Source organism: Empidonax traillii, unplaced genomic scaffold (genome assembly GCF_003031625.1).
Source record: "Empidonax traillii isolate 1590-97213 ecotype Southwest subspecies unplaced genomic scaffold, ASM303162v1 scaffold575:size619451, whole genome shotgun sequence".
Lineage (NCBI taxonomy): Eukaryota > Metazoa > Chordata > Aves > Passeriformes > Tyrannidae > Empidonax > Empidonax traillii.
In genome coordinates this window covers 173,958-200,914 of record NW_020955768.1, presented here as the reverse complement: position 1 = coordinate 200,914, position 26,957 = coordinate 173,958, and the positions used below count along the sequence as shown (strand labels likewise).

At 53.8% G+C, this 26,957-nt stretch overlaps 1 protein-coding gene across 1 annotated transcript; it reads left to right on the top strand.

The window, feature by feature from the left end:
* The first annotated feature begins 9 nt into the window (after window positions 1-9).
* Window positions 10-26,957, top strand: JPH2 (junctophilin 2). The gene is made up of 6 exons (XM_027898028.1): window positions 10-418; window positions 5,759-6,542; window positions 18,778-18,896; window positions 22,064-22,845; window positions 23,918-24,015; window positions 24,458-26,957. The coding sequence occupies exons 1-5, from the start codon at window positions 40-42 to the stop codon at window positions 23,996-23,998; spliced, it is 2,145 nt and encodes a 714-aa protein (XP_027753829.1). The 5' UTR covers window positions 10-39; the 3' UTR covers window positions 23,999-24,015; window positions 24,458-26,957.

Genomic DNA, 26,957 nt, shown 5'->3' with positions numbered 1-26,957 from the left:
CTGGGAACGCTGCCCGGCTGAGGGGCACCGGAGGGCACCATGAGCGGCGGCAGGTTCGATTTCGATGATGGAGGCGCCTACTGCGGGGGCTGGGAGGGGGGCAAAGCCCACGGGCATGGCATCTGCACCGGCCCCAAGGGCCAGGGCGAGTACTCGGGCTCCTGGAACTACGGCTTCGAAGTGGTGGGCATATACACGTGGCCCAGCGGCAACACCTACGAAGGCTACTGGTCCCAGGGCAAGAGGCACGGCCTGGGAATCGAGACCAAAGGACGGTGGGTTTACAGAGGCGAGTGGACCCACGGCTTTAAGGGACGGTACGGCGCGAGGCAGAGCATGAGCAGCGGAGCCAAGTACGAGGGCACCTGGAACAACGGCCTGCAGGATGGCTACGGCACCGAGACCTACGCTGACGGAGGTGAGGGTGGCTCCGGAGGGGCTGGGAGGGGGATGAACAGCAGGACACCCAGCAGAGGTTGTTGTGTGTGCCCTGATTTTCCCAGCTGGGCACAGTGTGCGTGGCTGGCTGTCCTGACAGGCACGAGGGAGGAGCGGCAGGAGCGCTGCCCCGCCATCCCTCCCGCGGGACCTGCTCTCCAGTGTCCGTATCAACATTTAACACCAGCCAACTGGACTTGTGCAGTCTGTGGCTCCTGGTTCCCCAGGGACTGGGTATTCCTGGAGCGGCCCAGAAGCTCCTGGGTGGTGCACAACCCCAGTGCACCAGGCAGTGAGTTGTGAATGTTCTCATGTCGGATCTAAGCCAGCCAGGGCACCGTAGCGCTCTTTGCCCGTGCATTGAACGCTGCCTGCACGTCTCTGAGGGGCTGCCTGGACATCTCCTTTGCCAAACCGTTTTGACTGAGCCCATCTAAGCTGTTCAGACTATGTGGTCACACGCCTTTCCCTAAAATAAATCCCTCTGATTACTTGGAAGCTTTCAACCCCTGCTACTACACAAACGCACCACGTACTCAGATATTTGTTGTGCTCTGTAAAATGCTCGGTCTAATTGTGTTCTTGCATTAGTGGCAATTTTTGGGGTTAAAAACATGGCAAGAATTTCTGTGAAAGTAATTCTGTAGCTCTTCAGCGCTGTAATGTTCCAGGCTGCCACATTTAGGATGGCTAAATAGGGAGGGTGATTTGAAAGAAATACCCTTCAAAATACAGATCAGAATTGCATCTATATTTATCTAGGATAGGCATGGGAGTTAGTTTATAAAGCAAAATAGCCATAATAGTATAAATCTTCAGAATGAAAAGCATCACATTTGTAGGCATTGGAAAAATGGACTAATTCAAGACTGGCTGTCAGGGTTATGCTTTTACACAAATATTTCTCAATATTTTGGGGGGTTTGTGGCTAACCTTAAAAACTGGGAGAACAGTCTTGAAGTTGACCCATTCTCTTTGTGCCATTGGTGGTTGTAGGTACAGACACGAACTGACACATCTCTCCAGCTCCCGAAATTTTCTCCCTTCTCTGTCCCGTGGCCATGGAATGGTTTGACAGGTGCAGCTTGCACGGCCACGGTGAGAGCTCAGTGCACAGAACCTTCCCATGAGGCCCTAAGAAGTGTAGGTGACATGTGAGGTGTGCTCTGATGAATGAGGAGCAGCGATCAGGTAACTGTCAGCAACAGCTGCTGTTGGGACGTTCATTCTGGAGGTGGCAAGGTCTGCTGTGAATTGGCAGAGCTGCTTCCTCACTGCTTCCTAAAATGCAGGTTCTTCTCAGGGTGAAAGGCTACTGGAGTTCCAGTTAATGGGGAAGAATTTTGAAAGGCAGAACTTGATGAAGGATATGAATTTGATTGGATCTTGGACTGGAAGCTTGGGAGAGAAGAGCAGGAAAGATGAGTCAATGTTTTCTCCTGTAAGGATATATAATATACTGCTTCTGTCAGCACAGCTCCCCGGGGTGTTGTCCCACACCCAAGAACGTGCCAGCTGCATGATCCCTGGTGCCACCCGAGGTTGGCACTGAGGTCCTGCCCCGTGAAGATGAGCCCTGCCAAAGCCACCCAGGGCAGTGCTGAGCTGGGCTCCCCAGGGCTCGTGAGAGCTGTGCCCAGTGACTGCTCCTTGCCTTGGGCCATCCCCTCCTGGCTGGTCCGAGCTGTTCATTCAGCACATGAGCTTCATTCAGCCCATGAGCTTCTCTGATGGCCCAGGAACACGTAGAAAGCTGCATCCACAGCCAGGCTGGGGATCACCATGCAGCATCACATCTGTAGGACAGGGTGACCTGCACGACCTTTACCTCTTTTTTCTCCTCACCAGCACACAGTGACCACCTGCCAGATCCAGATGGGGCCAGGCTGGTTAATGGGACCGGTTAATATTTGAATTTGAGGTTGCCAAGATAAGCATCTGGAAAGGCTTTGGAAATGGGCCGTCCCTCGACTAGAGGACACCATTCCCAAGCCCCTTGGAAGCCAGCCACACGAGGAAGAGGGCTCTGGGAATATGCAGTTCTTGCCAGGCCAGCAGAAACTTTAGGTCATGGTTGGGCTGCCTGCAGATTTCAGGGAAATGTAGCTGATTCTAAGGTTTTAAAATTAACTTTTGATATTTACATATGTATATATATATAGAGACATGTATAAAAAATTTATACTTCAAAATACACTTATAGGGTTGTCTGTGTTTGGGTCTTGTGTCTGGCCAAGACTGGTGGCTAAATAAAGCCCATATCTGGAGTAAAGCTTTTTGAAATTCCATGTGATTTTTGGTGTCTAGTAAGAAGCAGGGTCATGGTGGAACTTAGCCCAGGCACCGTGTGGGTCATTCACTTTTTGTCTCTGCTACCAAAAGCCCATTTTTCGTGAAAGCTGTGGGAGACTGATGGTTTAAAGGAGCTTCTGTAACACTGAATAAAATCAGCCAAGGGGTTCAGAGCTCCCGGTGTGGCTGGGCAGAGGCAGTGACACTGTGATATATCTCTGGGTATCCAAGTGGATATACTTGTGTCTGCTGCTGTCACCAGGGAAGGGGGCAGAGCCCCTCACAGGGACAGGATGCTCGAGCTAAAGTGGATGGTGAGTGGGGGCTGTGAAAGGCACAGAATTAAGGAATTCATTATTTTGCAACATAAGCTATGAGTGAACTCCTAGTTATTTGGTTTCCACTGGTGAGTTTGGTCCATTCTGTAAGCAAGGCCTCATTTTTTGGATACTTTTTTGTGCTTGACTCAGAGTCAAAACCCAGTGAGGTGTTACTGCAGAAAGCAATCTCCCTGCTGATGCTGAATCGTTCTGCACACCCAGGATTCAGCCTTGTCTTTGCTGTACAGATAACTGCTTATGTATATCTGTGTGGGTCAAAAAACTCACTGGCAATCAAAGCAGCCTGAAACCAACTGATTTTTGATGCTGCAATTTGTTCTCTAGGGCGCTAGGGAAAACAGCAGTGTCAATTAACCATGAGGAAACAATTAGACCAGTCAGTGATCACAAGACCACAGAAAAGGGGAAGAGAAGTGCAGAAGTGTGCTTTGCTGGCGAGATGAAATGGGTTGATACGGAGCAGCACAGCTCCTTGAGTGCCTGTGGCAGGGAAAATACAGTGGGAAAGGGCCTGGGCTGGGACAGAAGAGCAGCATCCATGGGACTGCAGCCAGGAAGGGAGGAAGAGGCTCTGGAGCATCCCCTGCTTTGGTTGGGGATGGGCAGAGGTGATGAACTGCATCCCTGGGGGTCGCAGAGGTTTTTGTCATTATGACAAGTGAAAATGCAGGCAATAAAGGTTTAGGGCTGAGGAGTCAGGGGAGTGGTCTCTGTCCCGTTTTCATCCTGAATAAGAGATTTATTTGTTTCACATCCACTGCTCTTTAACGATTTTTTGCAGAACCTCAGGCACGTGTGAGCCCGTGGCTGCCAGCTCTGTGTCCCTCCTGTCCCCTCTTGCCCAGGCTGTTTTGACACTGGTGGCAGTGGCTCAGGGATGTGCAGCTCTGCTGCAGAGAGGTTTTGCACAGCCCCATTGTCTCTTGGACTGGCTGCACTGGGACGTGTTGGCTCCGCTCAAACCTTGCGTGCCCTGACACGGCTGCCGGCGCCTCCAGGCGCTCCCAGCGGCCTCTGGCTCCGCTCCAGGGGTGGTTTATGGCCCTGCCCTGGCACCAAGCCTCAGCCAGACAGGGGATTGCAGCATGGCAGGGGCATGGCAGTGCCTGCTGGCTGGGCAGCACCATGTGTGGGTGCCATCCCTTCAGCCAGGAGGGGTTGGCAGGTTTGGTCACACCACGAGTCACAGGGACAGGGAGGGTGATAACTGTGCTGAATGGGCTGAGATCAGGCAGCAGGAGCAGCCTGCAGAGCTGGTGTCGAATCCTGTGTTGAGGGTTGTCCCAAGTAGTGGCACCCCAGTCTCTGCTCCGTGAAGCCCCACTGTGCCGTGTGGCTTTTCCCATCCATGTGGCTCCAATGCTTTCAGGGGAACAGAGCGGGCCAGGGACTTGCTGGAGTGCAGTGGCTGCTCCAACCTGGCTCTTGAGGAGCAGCTGAGCCCCCCCTAAACCTGCAAGACTTTTCCAGGGAATTAACATGGCAGGACTATCAGCTGCAGCCTGATACGTGTGAAGTTGTTCCCATCCTGGGAGAAGGTCTCCAGTGTCACCCTGATCGTGTGTCAGCCCCGCTGGCTGGCTGGGTGGGTGGGATGGAGCTCTGACCTCATGAGCTCTCAGTGGGGGCACCATGGGGGTCTCTATAAATTCATTTTTCACTAGAGGCACTCATCACCATTTTATGTTGAGGGATTTAGGAGCACGGTGAGGAACATGCTGAGGTGCCTGGGCATCTCCAGTGATGATTCTTGGCTCCTGGATCATGCCCAAACCCATGCTGCCCACCTTATTTTTCCCCAACAGAGCTTCAAGCTCTTCTCTTTCTGAGAAGAAACTGGGCAATGGCCCCTTGCTCTGGCAGATCCCTCCCCATGACTGGCTGCTGTCTGCAGATGCTCTGCACCACCTGAACCCCTACTGTTTTTTGTAGGGGAGGCCAACTGTTTGCAGGGACCCCGAAATCCGTGTGCTGTGGGGTCGGCAGGGGCTGGTGGGGGGTGGCTCACTCGGGGCAGCAGCTGCTGCCTGCTTGGGCACTTCTTGTCTTTCCTGGCCCTCAGCACTGTAAGTTAACACTCCACAGGCGGGTCCAAAGAGGATTTTAACGAAACCTGAAGCTTGGGAGGAGAGATTATGCTGCAGAAGTGGCCTGGGAGACTGTAAAATATGCACTCCCACAATCGCCAAAGAAGGAACTGGATTTGCTCCTTGAGGAGCAGGGTTATCCCTGGGCTCAGCAATGGTGTCTGAGAGGGCAGATGAATGTCTTGAAGAGGGGTCACACCCTTCCATCTCATCCCAGCCCTGCCTGAGCCTCCCCATGACCCTGGGAGTGCCTGCTCTCACAAAATCATGTGCAGGCTGCCTCCTGCCTCCTGCTCTGATTGCAAATCCCACACAGGAAGTGGCTTTGGGTTTACACCAGTGTTGCCTGATGCCCCAGCCCCTTTCCAATGTGCTGTCACCCGCCAGCAGAGTCTCTGGGGTTGGTGTCCCCTGCTCTTTGCTCCCTGAGGGCTGATGCTTTCGTGTGTGGGCGAGCACCGGTGGGGTTGGTGCTCCCCTTGGAGGGACGGTGGGTACCTCTGCTCTAGGTCAGTGCCACCCCGCGGCCCCCCTTCCTTCCTTTGCCGGCTCTCCCAGGGCCAAGCCTCCGGTTCACCCCGTCCCTCTTCTCTCCCGCAGGCACGTACCAGGGCCAGTTCACCAACGGCATGCGGCACGGCTACGGCGTGCGCCAGAGCGTGCCCTACGGCATGGCCTCGGTGGTGCGCTCGCCCCTGCGCACCTCGCTGTCCTCGCTGCGCAGCGAGCACAGCAACGGCACCCTGCCCCAGCAGGACTCCCCCGCCGCCCACCCCGAGAGCCTGCCCCTCTCGCCCACCATCACCCGCGGCGGCTTCGCCCTCAGCCTCTACGGCGACGCCGAGGCCGGCAAGCCCAAGAAAGGGGGGCTCTTCCGCAGGGGCTCCCTGCTGGGCAAGCTGAAGAAGTCCGAGTCCAAGTCGTCCCTGGCCAGCCAGAAGAGCCGCGTCAGCTTCCTCAAGAGCGAGAGCGGGATCAGCTCGGCCGCCAGCGACGCCACCTCCACCGTCAGCCTGGGCGAGGGCGCCGAGGGCGAGGAGTACACCCCCTTCGAGTCCGACATCGACGCCACCACCACCGAGACCTACATGGGCGAGTGGAAGAACGACAAGCGCGCCGGCTTCGGCGTCAGCGAGCGCTCCAGCGGGCTCAAGTACGAGGGCGAGTGGCTGGACAACCTGCGGCACGGCTACGGCTGCACCACGCTGCCCGACGGCAAGAAGGAGGAGGGCAAGTACCGCCACAACGTCCTCGTCAAGGGCATGAAGAAGCGCGTGATACCCCTCAAGAGCGCCAAGATCCGGCAGAAGGTGGACAGGAGCGTGGAGGGGGCCCAGAGGGCCGCGGCCATCGCCCGGCAGAAGTCAGAGATTGCGGCGTCCAGGTGGGTGCTTGGAGCTCCCTGGAGCGTGCATGTCCCGGTGGTGGTGGTGGTGGTGGTGGTGGTGGTCCATTGGCACCAGCCCTGACGCTCAGCAGGATGGGGAGCGTGAGCTGGAGGGATGGGGAGCACCCTGGTGCTGAGCCAGGCTGCTGGAGCTGCTGGGCACTGATGGGGCAGCGTGAGAAACAGTGGGGTTTGAGGGTGGTAAATCCAACAGGTCCCACGAGCAGCGAGTGAGACGTGTCCAGACAAACTGGAGCTGCAGCAGAGCACGGCTCAGCATCTCCACATCTGTCCTGTTTCACTCCTTTTAATTCCTGTTTAATTATCAGTGACTTCATTAGCAAGCAGAGAGGGGAAATAAGCAAGGAGGACACCTCTTCCCAAAGCCCATCCCTCCCCTCCAAGGAACCCCATCTTTACTCTCCCCACCACCGTTTCTGCTCTGGAGCTTTGTGGGGGAGCGTGGCTGAGATTTCTTAGCAAAACACAGTTGCCTCAGAGAGTGGTGGAGGAAACCCAGCAGGACTGCAAGTGAAGCTCCATGCAGGGCCAGCTAGGATAAAAATAACAGGCTGGGGCAGCGTGGGGCCCTCTGGATCCTCCTGGCAGGGCAGGCTCGGCCCAACACCAGCCCCGCCGTGCCCGGGAAAAGCGTGTGGATGCGGCGTGGCCGAGGGGGCTGGAGCTGCAAACGCCGCTCCCCGAGAGCTTGGCCGGTTTACACAAACCTCTTTTTATTATACACTATTTACACTTTGGATCAAAAGCGGCTCTGCAGTGTTTTCCATCAGGGGCTGGAATGCGCCCGCTGCCCTGGCAGGGGACTCTGCATCCCTCCCCAGTGCAGCCGGGGAATGATTTCCTATTAAGGAAACCTTGGAGCTGGAGGAAATAAGATGTGAGAGCCGGTTTCCTCCCGGGAGTCCTGGGCTATCAGACCCTGCAGTGGTGTGGCTGCTGGGGCAGGGAAGGGGTTGCTGTGCTCCCTGCCACTGTGGAACCCCAGTGCCGTTCCTGTGGCACTGCTTGCAGCTGAGGTGGAGCCACTGAGAGAGAGTTCAGGCTCCTCCAGCCTCTAAACTGTAACTCAGTGTTTATTTCTGGTGTATGTTGCTCTGGGCAGAGCCACTCTCTCTACTTGATGTCTCTTGTAAATCTGACTTGTGCTCTCCTCCCTCCCCCCTTCAGCTCAGTTTTGGGGTTGAGAGTTAATACAGATAGTTTTGCCCCAAGAGGGTCCTTAGGTTGTCCCCAGCTCTGCCGTTGACTTTTGCTTTGGCCTTGAACCTCAGTTTCCACACCCAGGACAGAGTATTTGCAGAGAGGTTGTGAAAATGCATTATTGCAGTTTCTAGAGGGGCTGCACTATCATTAGCATCGCCCGAGCTCGTCACTGCGAGGTGGGGTTTTCTAGATGGAGCATTTATGTTTCTCCTCTGATTGCAGTGTGAACTTTACCCACAAAAATGCTTTTGAGGCTACACTAATCCCTTTCTGGGGGAAGAGGTGGCATATCTGTAGGTAGAATTGTAAGTAGGAATTAACTGGAAGGACACAGCAGGCTGTGCAGATTCCCAGCTCCCCCTGCACACCTGTGCCACTGGATGTGAATGTTTGAGTTTCATTTGCTTCTGACACTCAGGGGAGCCCCTCGCAATAAAGAGCTAAAGTAACATCCAACCTTCTGTTGTCTGGGGGTGAAATGTCAGGAGAAGACCAGATTTCTCCCTTTTGCACCATAAAAGGCTCTTTAGGGATAGAAATCCTGAGGAAAACAAGCCCAGGGGCTGGAAGCTGCCTTGGCCAGTTGCACCGCAGGAATGCCGGGCACGTGCCCAGCTCTGGGGGTGCTCTGAGGGCAGCAGAGATGGGAGCCCTGCCTGGGGCTGCCAGGGATGATGGTCAGTGTGGTCACTGAGCCCTCCCTGTCCCATTTCCACTCTAGGAGTGTCTGAGGTGCCAGGCTGCTTCACAGCTCCAGTCCCACCTGCCAGCTGGTGCCAGGGGCAGTGCCAGATACTGCCTGCCCTGCTGCCTGTCCTGCCCCAGCAGCGCTGCCCTGGCCTCCTCAGCTCCCTCCTGACTCCCCCTGGCTCAACAATCCAGCTGCTTGGGGAAAGAATTGGGGAAAGAATTGTGCAAGAAGCTGAGGACATCATCTCACTGTCAGCGGAGGGAATAGCGTTTTTTTTTTTTTTTCCCGTTTTTCATGATTTCAAAATGTGAAAGTCATCTGGCATAGTGTCCTGCTGTCCTGAGCAGCCCACCCAGGTCAGCCAGCTCCACGCCGGGCAAGACCTCTTGGTGCTGCTCAGATACAAACCCTGGGCAGGTCTATTGGCAGCACTGAGGGTCAGCTGCTGGGATGGAGCTGATGGAAGCTGAGGTGTGAATCCTTGCCCAGGCTGCTGGCACTTTGGGAAAGAGCCGTCTTGGAGTGCAGCCTCTGTGGCAGGCAGCAGGCATGGCTTTATCCCTGCCAGGGGTAACATGAATGGACATTGGGTTTTTAGCACAATTTTGGTGTTCATCAGCTCTGCTGGTGCTCCAGGGCTTGTCCTGCTGCGATCCCAAGGGATTCCCATCAGAACTGGAGCACAGCTGTTCCCGAGGTGCCGGGTGAAGGTACCTGCTGTATCTCTCCACTCTCTGCCCTGACTGGGGGCTCCCTGAAAAAGTGTTGGGGTGGATGGGAAATGCAGTGAGGGCCTGGGATCACAGCCAAGGAGACAAACTGGCTGGAGGACAGTGAGGAGGGGGCAGCCACCACCCAGCTGCGAGTGAGGCAGTTCAAAGCCATCCTGAGGTGTGCAATGGGAGTTTTCTGGGTGCCTGGGTTGGTGCCAAACAGGGTGCCTGGGGAGCAGTGTGTGCTTGCCTATCCCATGGGGAGGATGGTCCCACTGAGTACAGGGAGAAGGAGCATGAAAATGGTCAGCTTTCATCTCTTCACAACAAAACAGAATAAAATAAAGCAAGAGTAAGGGCAGGACTTACAGGCTGCAGGGGCAATCTTTGATTTTTTGAAAACTGTGTGCTCACTAGCTGGGCAGCTCATACAGGGGTTTTCCTTCTCACTGGTGTTTCTGGGGGACAAAACGAGTGGAAACACTGCAAATCCCACCTCTGTCCCACCGCAGCAGTGTCTGACGTGCTCTGCCTCTGCACGGGGTTGTGCTTCCCAGTGACTTGGACTGAAGTCAATGGAGGGACTTGGCCATGTGTCCTGCAGGGCACGGGCCTGGCCAAGCTCTGAGATCATCTGACGGATGCACATCCTGGCAATAACACCTCAGATATATCTGCCAGATGTCGCAGGATCAATAGGAAAGCAAGGTAGTAGAGGCAATAATGGCTGCTGTGCCTCACCCTTTTATCACTGGGTGCTGGCTCTGAAGCCCTTGAGGGGTTTATGCCTGGAGAGTACAACTACAAATGGATACATCTTGGATTTATTTTTGTTTTAATGTAATATCTGTAGATATCTAGATGTAAGAATTGCATCAATTCCTGCTTAAGTAGGGTTTGCTCATCCTGGTGAGCCTGGGCTGTGTGGAAGCACCGCAGGGCTCCCGGTGTCGGGAATCCCATCGGCTTCCCCGGCAGTGACACACGGGCATCGTTCACAGCGTGAGCTGCCGCCTGGCTTTGAAGCCTAAGTCGGTTTTCTGTCTGTACCCATGGCTTTGGGGCACCTCTCAGCTCTCCCTTCAAATAACAGGAGTGCTCCACGGCTCCCGTATCGCTTTCCAGAGCTCCCCTGCCCGGCCGCATTCCCGGCGGCGCTGCCGCCGTCTCCCTGTGCTCAGCATTTCCAGGCTGCGTGGCCGGGCAGCAGCGAGCGTCTCCTTGGGGAACGCGGGTGTGTGGTGCAAATGACGTCCTGAAATCGCTGCAGTCAGCACGGGCTCCTGACTAAATAAGGGCAGGCAGAGCAGGGCTTTATCGGCCCAGCGCGACAGCTGAGCCGAGGCGGTGGCAGCCCACGCCGCTGGGGTTCAGCCTCACACCCCCACCAAAAAGGGGCTTTATTTGGCACAGCAGGCTCCTGCCCATGGCCCCACTGCTCTTGGGGGTTCAAGCTGCCAAGGGATGTCTTCAAGAGGCACCTTTTGGCGAGGCACAGTGCGTGTCCAGCACAGAGCTGGGCTGGACCGGTGGCCGCGGTGGCCTCGGCCCTCGTGGGGCTGACAGCACAGCTCAGCTTCCCCAAGGCCGGATTTCACATCTGGGATTTTGGGTCTGTTGAATCAGACTTGGGGTTTGCTCCGAAAAGTTTTAGGTGTTTTTTTTTTTTTTTTTTTTTTTAAGCATGCATTGATTTCTGCTTTCCTCAGGCTTTTAGCCAGTGGCACAGGCATTAGACGCTTCAGGAGTTCAGCACATTCCCAGACCAGAGGGCAGGATGCTCATGGCCACCATGGAAGGGCAGGCAGCAGCAGTGGTTTGAGGCAGCCCCTGCCAGGAGGGCTCCCTGCTCCTCTGCTCTCATGGTCTCTTTGCTCCAGGACTCCACATCTCTCTGTGATGGATGGACAGGTAACAAGGAGGCAGCAGCAGGCAGGAGATGGGCAGAGCTTGTCCTGACCCCGGGTGGGTTGTTGGCTGTGATTTGTCGCCAAGTGGGAGCTGCCAGGGAGGGACACAGGAGCTGGGAGCAGCGTTTCTGCAGCTGTATGATCAGACACCAAGGATGTCACAGCCTGACCTCTCTTAAAAGACAAGTGCACCAGGTGAAGGGGTGGGACAAGACTACTCCTCACCTCCCTGTGGGGTGCAGGGTGAAGCTCACTCCCAGTAAGGTGCAACCACCCCTGGAGGCAGTGGAGTGGCCTGAGCTGAGGACAGGTCCTCGATGGGGGTATTCGGGATGGCCCAGGAATTCTGGCTGCCCCACAGCCCCCACAGTGGGAATCTGCACCTTAGTGCTTCCACAGGCAGGGCTCAGAGAGAGCTGTGCACATGTGAGCAGGGAGAAACACGGGCAGCCACGTGGCTCCTGCTACAGCTGAGGGCCAGGACACAGCGGTGAGGGGACGTTCCTTGGTCCTGCTGCCCCAGCAAAGACGTTTCTCACAGAGCTCAGTGTGTTTATAAAGAGAATAATCTTGTTTCATCACTCTTGGTAAACAGAAACCCAGTTGGTGGCATCTATTTCCTCACCAGCCGGGGCCAGGGCTGGGACTCTCCCACTGTCTGTGTGGCACAGCAGCCTCCAGCTCTGCACAAGTACTGCCCTTTTCAAAGCTCTGCCTGACCCTCATCCCACCTGGACACTGGAGCCATGCAGGGAGAGGGCTTCTGGGTGTGGGTGAGCTCCTCTCCACCTCTGCTCCCACATGGCCTTGGGGACAGCGCTGGGGTTGAGCCAGGATCAGACACCCACCCCAGCTGTGAGAACCCCGCAGCGTGTCCCCCCATGTGTGGGCTGGAGGGGTTCAGTGCCGTTGGGTGAGGGATGCTGAGATGCCTTCACCCCTTTCTTTGAGCCCTCTCCTGGAACAGCCCCGTCCCCAGCCCGGGCTGGCTGCGCTTCCAGCACTGACACATTTTTGGCCCACCGTGCTCCTTACGCCGAGATGCGCTCTGACTCCAGAGGAGCTTTATCTGTTTTCCACCCGCCTCACAAGAATTTCCTCAGACACTTTCATGCCCTATTAGGGTAAGAGGGAACGTGCACTTTTAGTAACTCCAAGGAGAAAGCATCTGCTGGGCAGCAAACTGCTCTCTCCAGGGCTTCCCGGGTTATCGGGGTTGAAGCAGGAGAGGCTCTGGCTTGCACGGATCCCCTCAAGAGGAGCAGAGCTGGGATGGCAGGATGCCAACCCCAGGGATGGGTACGACTCTGATACCAAGCCAGGCAGGGAAAGTGGAATTAATGGGCTCTTCATTCCGACCTTGTGGGAAATCCTTATCTCAACAGCTTACACACACACAGAGAAAGGGAAAAATGAAGTGTGACTTTAATCTGCAAAAGGGACTGTGGAAAACGATAGCTTCTCCTTCAGCTGATGTGGTGCTGCGTGGAGCAGGAAGGCTCTGACTCCCATCCAAATGCCTGGAATCAGCAGGCAGGGAGCAGGGCTTTAAAATCAGTGGATTCAATCAGGCTTTGCTCAGAGGTTATCATCATCTCAGTGGAATTTGAAACAGGCTTATCTTGAAAAAGAAACAATATTTAAGTAAAACATCCAATTAAAACAGAAAGCCAGTGTTAAAGAAACCCTCCCTCCTCCTGGAGGAGGAGCAATTTTTTCAGCTTATCCTGGTGCTGAGCCAGAACCCTTTGGCTTTCTGAGTCCCAACATTTTTCGTTTTGCTCCTGAAAAGCCTGATGAGCCTTTAGTGGCCACCAGGAGGGACCTGGTGTGCCATCCACCTGCGTTCCCTCAGCAGCCTTGGGTGCAGGTGCCTGGGAGCTGCGCCTGCTTAGAGTGAAAACACAGACTTTCTGACCCATTTTAGCTCTGGTGGGCCTGACAGTCGAGTAAAACACACTCAGTTTATGGATCCATCTGTTTGGCAGAGCTTGGGCTTCTGCAGGAGCTCCTGGGTGAGGTTGGGTTCCCTTGAAACAAATGACTGCTGCATTCCTGATGTTTTCTTGGAAGTGGGAAATCCAAGGGCAGGGCAGAGGGCAGTGCAGGTACAGGTAGGGAGGCAGGAGCACACAGGGGATGGAAAGGCTGGATGACCCTGATTGCATCTGTGCTGTGAAGATGTTCTGATGTGCTGTCAGCGGGATAACCCGGCTGCTTTGATCTTGCAGTGGTGCCCAATTAAATCTGGGTGCCCAGAGCTGAGCCCCTTTGGTAATGGAGTGGTTGGAAGGTGGGATAAATCAGTGGCATTTGGGCATGGCCCCGAGGCTGTGCTGCTCTGGGAGGGCACCCAGGGCAGCAGGCAGGACAGCAGACCTGAAATCCAGGGGTAGGAGGAAGGGGTCCAGCTGGCAGCTGCAAATCTCCCTTTTTCCCAAAGATATCTCAGTGGATGCTCTTATGAGCTACTCTGAGCCTGGCTGTGCAGGCAGGATGGGCTCCAACAGAGCGAGGAGCTGCCTGTCCGAGGCCAGGGCAGTGCCCCTGTGCCACGGTGCTGTCCTGGTGGCCCCTGGAGCCGGCAGGCTCTGGCTTGCTCTGCTCCATTTAGAGCCGGCTCCAGGCAGCTGCTGCCTGGCATCCCGGGGCTGGGGGGGAACCAGAGAGCAGCTGTGCCCTGTGCCAGCGCCCCCAGCTCCTCACAGCCCCTGGGCTCCCGTGCAGGCTGGCACAGCCCAGCCCCGAGGGCCGCTCTCGCTGCCAGGGTGGCACAGATTAACTGGGCAAATATCCCGCTCGCGGGGCCGGGGTGCATGTAGATTTTCATCTTCTTGGAGACAGCTGCAGATCTGTCTGCCCTAAGATTAATGTCACTTTAACTGTTCCAAGGGGAAGTATCCCTCGGTGAAAGATGCAAGTGGCCCGGAGCTATTTAGAGCTAAGGATAACATTTCGGTATTTTAAAAATTCACGGAGTAATCATAAAGGCCTAATGCATGCTGAGCTCGTTAGGTGGCAGGCAGCTCTGGCAGGCTTGTGCTCCAGCAGCACTGCACAGAAAAGGATGCTTTTCTCCTGGCTGAATGGCCTGGCCTTGCCCTTTCCGTGGAAGGAAGGAGAAAAGGTCTGATTTATCCAGCTTAGTAGCTTGGGCAGGTACAAAGTGCCACCACTTACTGTGTAAGTGCTGGTACCAAGAATGAAAAGCCTGGGGCATCTCTGAGCTGCTCTGCAAGGTCAGGATGGCTTCTCTTTTTGCATTTCTGTTTGAAGCAGTATGGAGGTGTTTTCTTTAGGAAGCAAATTGTGTGGATTTAGGCTGATTTCACAATTTAGATAACACCTTGAAGAGTCTATATTATAAAGGAGCAAAGGCTCATGCATCCCAGGGATGTCAGAGTCCAAGTCCCATGGGCTGGTTACAGGTGAATGAGGGTAGCAGAGTTTTGCAGGTATCTGCATGCATGCAGAGGGAGAGACACAAAGGAGCTGGATTGGGACTAAGCAGGAAGAAAGGGATGCTCCAGGCCTAGAGGTGACACAAGTCCAAAGACAGGGTGGAAAATGGAGAAGCCAGAAAGTTGTGTCCTGGTCAGGACGTAGAATCATAGAATTTTCTGGGTTGGAAGGGAGCTTTAAAGGTCATCCAGTCTCAGCCTCAGCAAAGGTTTGTGCTGGTCAGGTCTGTGCTCTCTCACCATTCACATTTGTGGAAGCAGAAAGGACCGTGTTGCCATCAGCAAAAACACTTCTGCAGCTTTGCCTCTATCCCTTCTGAGTGCTGCAAACATTCCTGCCAAGACAAACTGCTATCTCAGGTTTCTTCAGAAGGACAAAATGATTCCTGCTGGATGCTGGAGCAGGGATTTGGCTGGGGGTGGAAAAGTTAGTTTCCAGGAGAGGGGAGTTCAGCAGAAGTCTCCCTTCCTAGAGCTGAGTGATGAATTACATTTGTTTTGTTGTCTTTTTGACAGCTCACAATACCAGGAATAGCAAGAATCGTAGAATGGGTTGGGTTGGAGAGGTGTTCAGTTGGTCCTTGCTCAGGTTTTGCTCTATCAGTGGGAGGAGGGAGACCCTGGAGAAGGAAGGACAGTTCTGGACAGGTCTGTCATTCCCTTCATAAGCAACTGTGAGTAGCTTGGGCAGAGAGCTGAGCTTTCGCCCTATTTCCAGCAGCAAGGTCATTGCTGCACCTGCAGGCACCCCAATCCCGTCTGGTATTTGCAGTATTCTCTGCTAATTCCAGTCTCATTTACAGTCTAATCCGATGTGGATGTGTAAAACAGCATAAAGTGTCCAAAGAGCCGGGCACGCTGGCTGGGCTGGGGCTCACCTGTTAGCGCAGTGCTCAGCTGTGGCTCGTGTGTCCATGGGGGATGTCAGCAGCAGGAACGATCCAGGCAGTGCTTCTGGGAGATGGCCAGGAAGGACAGGAGTGGTTCTCTGTCCTGCACTAGTACAGAAATGATTAGAGCACTAGAGGCGTGCCAGAGGAGCAAATAAAGCAGCAGATGCATTTAACCCTCCCGTCCCGCTGGGGCGTGAAGCGCGGCAGGCGCGGGGAGCCAGGCGGGAGGCAGCGGCAGCAGGGCTGGGACAGGGGCTGCAGACATTGCCCACATGCCTCTCCCCTCAGCTCGGCTCAGGGCTGCTGCTCCTCCTTGCAAAGAATTCACTGGAGCTATTTTTACCAGCGCTGCCCAGGGAGGCGGCTCAGGGTGCAGCTGGGAAGTGTTCATCCCGGTGGCACTGCTTGGGTTGGGACAGGGAGCACTGGTAGGGGTTTGTAAAGGCCCTCCTTTGTGTTTATCCCCCCAGGTTGGATGTGTTTAGTGTTTGTGGCTCGTTTTCCAGCGCTGCCTTGAAACGGGGTCTTGAATTCTGCTGCTGGCTCCTCTAAAACCCGTGGGACTGTGTTTGGGTTTCCCCCCGACCTCCTCCATCTCGAGACTTCCTCCTCTGCTGGTTTTTGCAGGGGCTTCTTCCTTGCAGAGGTGCTGGGAGCTGACAGCACAACCAGCAGTGAATAAAAAAGTTTGGCCCTGGTTTAGTTGCTGCCTGAAAAACATCAAATTTACATTCACATCATAAAAGGCTGGTATTTCCACTTTGCGAAAGCTGACTCAGCTTTTTCAGAGGATTTGAATCCTGGAAAAAATTTTTCCCTTTGCATGTTTCGTGTCTGAGGTTCAAAAATCACCCTCAAACCTCCCTGTGCTTTCCCAGGGCAGCTGGTGTTTGTCTCCTTCTTTGCTGCCAGAGCCAGGTTTTCCTCTGTGTTGAGCTCCCAGGCACTGCCAGCCAGGCGGATAAATAATAAATTCAGGAATACTCGAGGCCAGTTGGATGTTATTGTTATGGCTGGGCCCTTTCCTCCAGGCTGGGCTTTGTCACAGTGCTACTAAGCCCTCGGAGTGGGTTTTTGGAGGTTTGCAGCAGCTCTGCCTTCACTTGGTGCCCCGGGGACGTGCAGCACAGCCAGGGGAGATGTACTTAAGAAACCGTGCTATGTCTTTGAAAACCAAATGTTCATCAGCTGGCTGCTGCCATAATAAATTATCTCAGCAGTGGAGGGACCCAGCACAGGGAGCATCAGCATCCCTGCTGGCTGGGAGAGCAGTGCTCTCCTGGGATGCCAACAGGGACAACACGTGGGCTGCTGGAGGTGCCAGATTTGAAGCTGCAGCTCTGCTGACCGTAGTCCCTCCAAATCAAACACTTTAGGGTGACTTTGCAAGCAAGGAGGCAGGAGCAGAGGTCAGGTGGGTCCTGCAGAGTGAGGGAACTGGGCAAAGCTGCCACGCAGCTCGCAGTGCCTGGGCAGTGCAGGATCCCAAAGTTGTGCTGCTCAGCTTCTTCTCTGAAGGAAAGGAAATGTCCACCAGGAGAAAAGCGTAACTGGGAGCTACCTTGTAACTCCAGTATCCCCAGGCTGTTCCCTGCTGGTGTTCTGAGATGCTGGGAGAGAGCTGAGCATGTGGGAGCTGCTTGTGACGCGTGGAGTCCAGCTCTGTTCTTACTAAAGAGAGCAGACCCCACGTCTAGTCCACTTCCAGACTACTTTTTTGGGGAGCCACTTTGAGGGAAGCACTTGCCAGGAGCTGCCTGCTGCTCCCCCAGCTGGGGCCAGCTGGCTGATTGTCTGCCTGGGAATTGGTCAGGACGGCATCCACCCAGCTCAGCAAGCAACTGGAAGGGAGAATTTTATCTCTTGGTGCTGAATCTCATCCTTCAGGCAGGCTGTGTGCCCCAGGCACAGGGTGCCCAGCCTGCCCTGATCCCCCAGGCATGGAGAGCACAGAGACATCCCCCTTGGCCCCTGCCAGATTATAGAGGAATTAATCACGCTGATTATATGCTACCAAAAAAGGAGGTGCCTCTCTCTGTCTGGAGCTGGCTCAGACCCCCTGCTTGCGAGCAGCAACTGAAAAATGCTGTTTTCTACCTCATCATGTCTTGTCTCTGGGTTTGTCAGGAGCTGTAATAATTTTGGATAAAAAGACCAAGAATGACTGCAATCCCAGGCAGCTCAGCCTGCAGAGAAAGCGGGGAGATAACGTGTGAGTGTGGGCAGGGAGGTGAATCATGGCTCCAGTGGAGTGGGATGTCATCCCAGGGAGGGATAGGCTGAGCCACAGCAGCTCCACACTCCCTTCTCTATTGCAGGGCTCTGAACAGTGTTTTCAGCTCCCTGTCAAGTCACACTCTTGCCTGTGTCAGTTGGGATTGATGGCCCACGTTTAGTTCTTTCCTTGCAGCTACTCCTATGTGTGTATCTTCTCCCTTCTAAGGCTCTCAGAACAGCATTTCTATCACTTTTTCATTGCTCCTGCTGAGTATTCAGACTACAGCTAGTCTTGTCTGCCTGCTGCATCTCAGTTTAATGGGGAAGAATTAATCCTGGTTTCATGACTAACAGTCCAAACATTCCTCTGGAGCATTTTCACTGTAGGGATGAGAACTGCATCTTTCCTCCTTTTTTTGGTCCTAAAACATGACCAAATACCAACCTGAGTCTGAAAAGGGATCATCAGACACCTTAAGTCCACGTTAAAGATTGTAATTCGGGGTGAATTGGTGTTTGAGGAATGCTGTAACTCCTTATCTTAACTGTCCACACAAAAATATGTGGCTTTGTATGTAAAAGGGGAGCAATGGGGAGCTCTTGGTTCAGCCCCATGTGGAACAAAGCAGATGAATGTCCGGTGCTTCAACCCCCCTTATTTTTAAGGTGCAACTTTGCTGTTTGAAGTCAGCTCCTTCCCAGACTGAGCAGCTGGGCTGGAAAGCCACCCTGCTTTTAGCAAAAAGATCACAGGGCCCCGAGAGTGAGGCATGTGAGGAATACGACAGCTGGCCAGTAAAATAACTCCCAGAGCCCTGCAGCCCTGTGGAGCAAGGAGGAGATGTGCTGGGAAGAAGTGGAGAGGACTCAGGGAGCCAAGATGGGACAGAGGCAATAGCTCTGTGCAACCTTCCCACCTTATCCTTGAGCATCTGGGCCCCTTCCTTGTTGAAAATCTGATCTTCTCTCCTTGGGTGTCGGGTTTTGGCTCACCTGGGCAAACGCTGAGTGCTGTTATACCAGATGGGCTGGTTTGATTTTGGTGCTGGACAGGGTTTGGTGCTCGAGCTGGGCCAGCCTTGGCTCAGAGGGTGCTCACTGTTGTCCCCTCTTCTCTCTGCAGGACAGCTCATGCCAAAGCCAAGGCTGAGGGGTCTGAGCAGGCAGCTCAGGCAGCCAACAACGAGTCGGGCATAGCCAGAATGATGGCCAGGGAGCTCTCCCCAGACTTCTACCAGCCAGGTAGGATCAGAGGCACCTTCTAAGAGGGGTTTTGCAATTTCCTTGGGGAATCTGCTCAAATACTTTACCCACTTTATAACTCTACAAATTACCCTCCTGTCTGTCCTAAATCCTCTTTTGCTCAGTTCCAGCCAGCCCCACTGTTTTACCCGCTGTGTTACCTGGAGGAAAATCCCACAGTTCCTCAACCTCTCCTCGTGTTTTTCCACACACCAAAGCCCTCAGAACTCCAGGCAGGACAGGCAGCAAGCTTGGGGCTATTTGCAGCACTCCTGTAGATATATCCTGTAGATATATCCCTTGTGGCTTTTTCTTGGAACAGCTCTGCACATTGCCTCCCAAGCCCATATCCTGTGGGGCCCCACAGCACATAAGGGCACAATCAGACTCTGCTAATTAGGGGCTGTAATATCTTATAAGAAAGCAGCTAATTCAAAATACTATTTCCCTGATTCACTATTTATTTGTCAGCATCACTGCTGATTATTTGGCTGGGCAAACACTTGGGAGGTTCCTTCTGTGAGACCAAGCACTGAGGATTAGTAGATAGGAAGTGTAATATTAGAAGCAGCATTGTGAATGCCATTACCTTTCCCTAGACTGAGTTAGCTCTTCCTGGAAAACTTCCCTTTCTAGAGAGGGAAGGTAGTAACAGAGCAGAAAATAAGATTCCGAGTGCCTACATTTTCATCCCATCTTTCTTATTATCTGGCTCTGTTGCCTGCAGCGAGTGCCCCATGGCTGCTGAGGCAGGGATTATCGTGGCAGCAGAACTGGGGTTAGAAGCCAAAGGTTCACTCCTGCTCAGCAAAACCAGACAGCTGCTCCTGCTCTGATTTTGGTGCCTCTGCATCTCCTGTACAGCCAGCACAGGGCACACAGTGGGAACGGGGCACAGCTCACAGCCAGCAATTGGCTGAGGAGAGTCATGCTGACAGATTTGCCTAAATTCCCTGTACTCCCACCTTGCCCTGCACCTCCCAGCTGGGGAGACACTGTGCTGGAGGGCTGCCTGTTCCTCTCCCCGTTGAGATTGAGTGGGAAACACCCCAGCACCCCTGCGTGGGCATGAGCCAGCGTGTGGCACTTCATTTAACGATGGCTAAACGCCTCTTGATCCTCTCATAAGCCCCCCCAGCTGCCACTCACAGCTCCACATTCACCCTTTGCACACTGGGGTATTTATAGCACAGAGGCAAAGGAAACTGGAATTCCCAATGGGAGGTTTTGGACATCTAGCTGGATTATTTTTTCCACCCACGGCGATTGAATGAGACAATTGAAGCGGTCTCTGCAAAATGCTTGAGGCAGCCTGACCTCCCCTTCTGGCTCCTCAGATGCTGGGTGCTGCTCTTATGGAGGGTCTCACTTGGGTCCTGGGCTGCCTCTCTCCAGGCCTTGTAAGCTGCTTCTTTTACATCTCCAAATTCCCAAAGTGCACAACAAGGGCAGATGTCTCTTCTTGCACGGCTGCCCCACCCAGTCCACCCTTGGATTTTACTAGGACTGGGAGCTGCTGCTCACAGAGCCAGGAGAGCCCAGCAGTGGTTTGTAGCCGTGTTTCTCCCTGCTGTCCTGGCAGATAGACCCTGCTGTGCCTGGCACAGGCAATCCTGCTCAGACAGGCCCCATAGCTCTGATAAATACTGAGCCCTGGATTTCAGTTGGGGTATCATCCCTAATAACTTCGGGGAGAGGAATATAAGCCAAAGCTCTTCCTGAAGTGTGGTGCTGGGAGATGAAAGTGAGGAGGTGGCTGTGATGCTCTCCAGGCAGTTTTGTTTCGTTTTGGTTTTGGTTTTGTGTTTTTTTGTTTGGTTGGTTGGTTGGTTTTTGTGGGTGTGGGTTTTTTTTTTTTTGGTGTGTGTGTGTGTGTGTTTGGTTTTTTGGGGGTTTTTTTGGTGTGAATTATTCAGGAAGAGAAGAAAGCAGCAGGAGAGAGCAAGGAGCCTGGAGCTGCAGGCAGCCTCTTTTGAAGAGCCTGAACAACTGTTGAAACGGCTTCCAAATAACTTGCTGGCAGCCAGAAATAAATGGCCCTGAATGGGTCACCTGCTGATTGACAGGAGGGTGCAGGCAGGGCAGAGCAGATAAAATCAGTGCCCTCCTTCTCCCCATGGCCCCTCCAAGTAGAGGCATTGCCTGCATGGGGGGAAGGTAGCAGTGTGCAAATCATACCCCTGATTTATTAGAGGGAAAGGAGCACCAAGCCAAATTTCCCAACCAAGACTTGTCTGCATCAGTTCTTGGGGTGGAGGAGACAAGGGGAGGGGCCTTGAGGCAGCCATGGATGGCAGAGCTCCAGGATCAGAGTGGTTCAGGAGCACAGAGCAAGCCCTGTAGGTCTGCACCCCTCAGCACCGCTGGGGTTCAGCAGAATAAGGCCAAAGCAGGTGCTTGGCTTTCAAACCAGCTGCTTTGTGACCTTGCACTGCCCATAAAGGGCATGATGCTCTTCTAGTTCTCACTTGCTATGATCATCATGGTGATGTGCAAGGACCCCTATCCCAGCACATGTCCAAGCAGGCAGAGCATTGCGCAGAGTTGTGATTCCACAAGATATTCCCAGTTGCTCAGTGGTGGATTTTGGTCAGCCAGACATCCACCACGATGGATATCTTCAGTGTCAGGCTCTGGTTGACTTCCCCAGACCTAGGCTGGGCTGCAATTTGCTGTGCAGACACTGCCTAAGGCTAATAAGAAGTAAAAGATTTAAAGATAGGTGAATAATTGAAGTGAGGCAACATTGCTAGGAATTCACAAGTCAGCATGAGAGATGAGGCCAGAACGAAACCTGAAGCCCTGAGTCACCTTGTGTGATGATGCCAGGTATCCTCTTCAGCCCCAGCATGACCCATCTGTGCGACCATGAGAAGCTGGGCTGTAGATTTTATCTGTTTCTTTACCCTCACCTGCAGCTCCCCACCTGCTCCTTCCTGCTTGGCTCTTCCCAACCAGGGAAGCACACGATGGGCCTTGGAGCCTCTGGCTGCTCCTGGAGGGATTCCCTCCTGGCAGCGGGCTCTTATTTGTGTCCTTCTCCCAGCCTCCAGCCTGGACCCTCTCCCAGTGATCCCCAAATCCTTCAGGGCTGGGGGCACTGGTGACGAAGCCATGATGCCCCCCAGCCCCAGGGCGACTCCTCACGCCAACCCCTCTCTCCGCAGGCCCCGAGTACCAGAAGCGGAAGCTGCTGCAGGAGATCATCGAGAACGCGGAGCACGCGGTCAACATGGAGGAGGAGGCGCCGCGGCCCGAGGCAGCCCCGCCGCCCCCCACGCCTCCCGAGAGCCCCCAACTCCACGAGCCCGAGGAGCCGCGGCGCCGAGCCAGCCCGGCCCCCAGCCCCGCCGCCACCCCTCCCGAGGCCAAGCGCGCCAAGGCGGCCGCCCGGCAGGACGGTGCCCTCCGTCCGGGCAGCTGGGCCGAGGCGGGCGGCCGGGAGGGCGGCGGGAGCCCCGCGCCCCCCGAGGGTGAGGCCCGTCCGGCCTCGCGGGGCCGGGCCCGCCCCGCCGAGCAGATGGAGATCGGGCCTCTGCAGCGCATGGCGCTTGAGCCCGACGTCGAGCTCTTCAAGGGCTACCACAGCTACGCCGTCCGCACCTCCCCGGTCACCCCCGCCACGGACTATGAGGAGGAGCAGTTCCCCGAGCGAGAGCCGCCCTCCCCGGAGCCCCGGGGGGACCCTCAGCGCCGGGGGGGAACCCCTGCCCCGCCGCAGGAGCGGGAGGAGAAGCCGGCGGCCGTGGCGGAGGCCAAGCCGGAGCCGCCCCGGCCCAAGGAGCTGCAGCAGCGCCCCAGCCCCGAGCGCAGGCCCACGGGCCGGGCTGAGGACAGGAAGGCTGAGGCCAGGGCACCGGGGCGGACGGAGCCCAAGGCAGGGGCCAAGCGGAGCCCGGTGGCGGCGGCGGCGGTGGTGGCAGCACAGAAGGTGGAGGAGTGCGAAGAGGTGACGTGGGGCAGCCCTGGGAGTCCTCCAGGGAACTGCCTTGGCCTTTTTTTCGTTGTTCCCCAGGAGGACCCACAGAGATGCGGAGCCCACAGGCCTGAGCCTGCCGCGGGCCCCGAGCGGTGCCCAGAGGCTCTTTTTGGGATCCCAGAGCTCGCTGGAGCAGAGCCTTGATGTTCCTTCTCCTGCCTCCTTCCCAGCCTGCCCTGCTCCAGATGCTGGGCCTGGCATTCATAACCCTCCTGTTTTGACCTCCTCTCTGCACCAGGGCAGATAGGCTTTCAGACACATCGCTATTTCAAAATTTGGGGAAAATGGGCATCTCCCAAATCATGTTTCACACTTTTCTCCCCTTTTCCCACCCCTTTACCAACCAACATTGATCTGAATGTCAGGGGGGGAAAAAGGAGGGAAGAAAAAACTAGTGTGCTTCTCTTTTATCTGTTACATTTACTTTTTTGCCCTAGGGGCACATCATGAGCTGAACCGTGGTGTCAAATCACCAGCTGATTTCCCAGGTTTAAGATATACTCACTGAAATTCAATTTTGCTGTTAGCAAATGCAGCTGGAAACCCAGACATTTTATTAGACCACTGAGTCTCATCTTGCAGCCCTTTGGACATGAATGGTTTCGATGCGACCTTAGAGAAGCCCAGCTTGGAAATATTTCAGTCTGAAATTAGAGCATTATAATGATCTCATATAGGTGCTTTTGTTCATCTTAAAAATGGCTACTTTACAAACATGGGCCACGTGGGTGCAGAAAGGAGTTGGCAGGAGCAGCTTGACACGGGCTCAGCAGTTCATGTGCCTGTGGTCGGGGTCTCCTTCAATCTGATTTAGCCTCAGAAAAAGCCTCATTTAGTCTCCTTTGAAGGAGTTTGCAGGGAAGAAGTAGGAATAGGGGTTGATAAACATTCCCTTAGTTTGAAATTCAGGCTGGTTGTTAAGTGCCAGATTTCAGTGCGTCAGGAGGGGGTGATGGTGGTATTTTTGATCAGCAGACTCAAGCTGCATCTGTTTCTGCTGGAGCTGTGGTGTGTAATACTCTGTTTTGGTTTTTTTCTGCAGGGACCTAACACAATCGTGATCTGCATGGTCATCTTACTGAATATTGGTCTGGCCATCCTGTTTGTACATTTTTTGACATGATGAGCCTCTCAGACAAGGTAAGAAGAGGAATAAGATTTTGCCCTCACTTGTAGACCTCACTGGATGTTTTAGGGTTGACTCTCTTTACTGCCCATGCTAAGATGTCTGTCAGATTGAGATTAATCTGGAGCTCGCTCAGGTCTTCCATTGGATTTGGCGGCGGTAAAATCTTGTGAGGTTTCTCCTGCCTGTGGAATTCCTACGAACAGGAATGTGTCCTGGGCTTGCACAGGATTTCTGTCACCTTGGGCTCAAATATTTCAAAAAAATCTGCCATCAAGGCTGAAGCTGACCCTTGAGCCTCATGCCATAACACAAGGAGGCATCTCCCAAGCCCCTGTGAGGGTACTGGGCTGCCTTCTCAGGGCCTTCTGGGGGATGATTCAGATAACTGCAGTTACATATTGGTCGTGTGTCTTGCTCTCCCTTGACTCTCCTGTTCATCTGTGTCTGGGACAGGCGTTGCTGCTGATGGAGACCTCAGACCTTGGCGGGGATTAAAGCTCAGCCACCTGGAAACACCTAAGAGGAGGACTTGAGATCCCAAGGTTGCACTGCAAACATCAACCTTAAACGAGAGCACCTGAAGATCAGTTCAGTCTCCTGCTCCCAGGCTGTGGCTGGCCTCTGCAATCTACCAAGGAAAAGCCAGGATTTCTGCACTGTGGTCTCCTTCTCTTCTTTGTATAAAATAGCAGTTGCCTTAAATTATTCTCACCAAAGCCATCAACTGTCCTGCCATGCCGGGGATGAGGGATTTATCTGTAGCTGTAGGAAAACGAGTGAGAAGGTCTCATGTGTTTTGTAACTCCCCTGGTTGACTCGATGTCAGAGATTTTCCAAAGGTTCTCATCCATGGCGTGGAGATGAAGCAACCAGAATGACTCCTGAGAGCCGCGCCATGGCCAGGGGTGGACGATGTCACCCTCCGTGCTTGGAAGTCATCCAAAGGGATGAACAAAAAGTCTTTTCCTTTCCCCCACCCCCGCCGTCACCTTCCCGGAGTCATTTTCCACGTATGGAGGACTGAGAGGGGGAGCAAGTTGAAACTGGGCTTGTTGAAGTGTAACCCGAGTCCTGCCCATGCCGGCCCGACGCTTCGCGGGCGGGGCCGCGGGGTGGGGTGCGAGGGACTGGTGGATCCAAGGCTGTTGGTGCATGTGGGGGTGCTGTGGGTGGAGATGGTGCCTGTTTTGGGAGCAGGCACCGTCTGAGTGTCCTCCTGCCACCAACGATGCTCTGTACAGAAGCGTCTTGCGGTTGGTGGCTTCCCGCTGTAACGGGAAAAGGAAGTAGGTGTGCTGAATTGGTCCCTTTACCCCCTTTTGTCAATGAAAATGTTGCAAGGTACAGTAAAGAGGAGGTACTTGCTGAAAATACCTCTGTATGCCTGCAGGTTCCTCCCCTTGGGCTGCAGGGGGGCTCCTGGGCTCTCACTGCACGGAGAGAACAGACTTCCCAGCCAGAGGATGCAGGGTGGCTGTCGTGGGAGAGGTTACCTTATTCCTGAAAGAAAAAAAGGTGCAGAGACACGAGTGACTCCAGTGTATTTGGGTGCTGGGCTCAGAAACAGGCAGCAGCCAGGCTGTCAGCAGGGGCAGAGAACAGTGGGCAGTTCTAGCTGTTGTGTGTGCAAGGCTGAGGCCTGGGCGATTTGCACCGATTTTCCCAAAGCTGTGACAGGGAGTGACCTTTGGAAGGAGATTTTTCCACCGTGATCTGCTCTGATCTTTAGCAGTGCGAGCTTGGAAAGTCGGCACAGATGAAGTTACAGTTTGGTGTGAGGCTGAGTGCTTGGACGTGTTTCTTTCTTTCTTTTAAGAGCAATGTGTATTTTCTATCCCTTTTTAAGATAATCGGAGATGTTTGTTTATAGTTGGTTGTGCACCTCTGTGTATCCTGAAGTCCCACAGCACAGGACTGGGTGGGAAAACCTTGTTGGACTGGAAGAAATGGAGAAATGATGGTTAAGGAAAAAAACAGATGCCCAGTCTGCTCCAAAGGTCAAGAGATGGGGTGGCAGACATGCAGGGGTTTACACTGACTGGAGACACAGGGCAAAACCTGCCCAGTTTATCTACTCTAGCTATGGCATAAGAGAGTGAGAATAATTCAGTACTTTTCTTTGTGAACCAATTTTATTTTTTAACCTTATTCAGCTCAGGAACTTTGCCACAGTAGCAAATACGTGGTGTTAACTGTGGGAGAAGTGAATGTGATCCCTAAAAGCCATGTGGCTGTACCAGTCCTGAGAAAGCTGTGCAGCACCATCTACACTTCCACAGAGCATAGCAAAGTAGCAATTTGCTTCTTTTCTTTTTTTTTTTTTTCTCTTTTCTTGAGTATAAATGTATTGCAAACCCCAGGCTCTGCTGCCTTTGAGGTTTTATCTCAGTTTGCTGGCATTCACTTGCCAGCTCTGCAGTTTCAAAATGCCAACTGCTTTTATTCACCAGCAAGACAATTTCCACCCAGAGACCTGAGGGGCTTTTATTTATCACTAAGCACAAAAATGGATCTTTTTCAGCAGTGCTAAGGTAATTCCCCCTCCCCCCCAATTTTTTATGCATGTGATATGCACTCAGTAATGTGCTTTCCTCCTAGTAACCTTCTGAGAAAAGATGGTAGATTTGCTTTTATGTGACATATAACTATATCCATATTGCACTGAGATATGGATATACACACAGAGAGAGAGAGAGCCCCTTAGGGATTTCATTTCCTTAGATGCAAAATACCAGATTTACCTCAAACTGCATGCTTTCAAAACTGGCTAGGATATTGAATTATACTTTTCAGGTCTTACAGAGATGCAGATACCTTTCACTCTTCACACAAAAATACCTTCAGCACAGATTTCGCAAGCTGTTTACTACGATCTGTGTACTACTGTCCGGAGTTTTCTGTCGGTTGTTCTGCTGGATTACGTGCAATAATAAACAGTTATCTGCTCACTTTA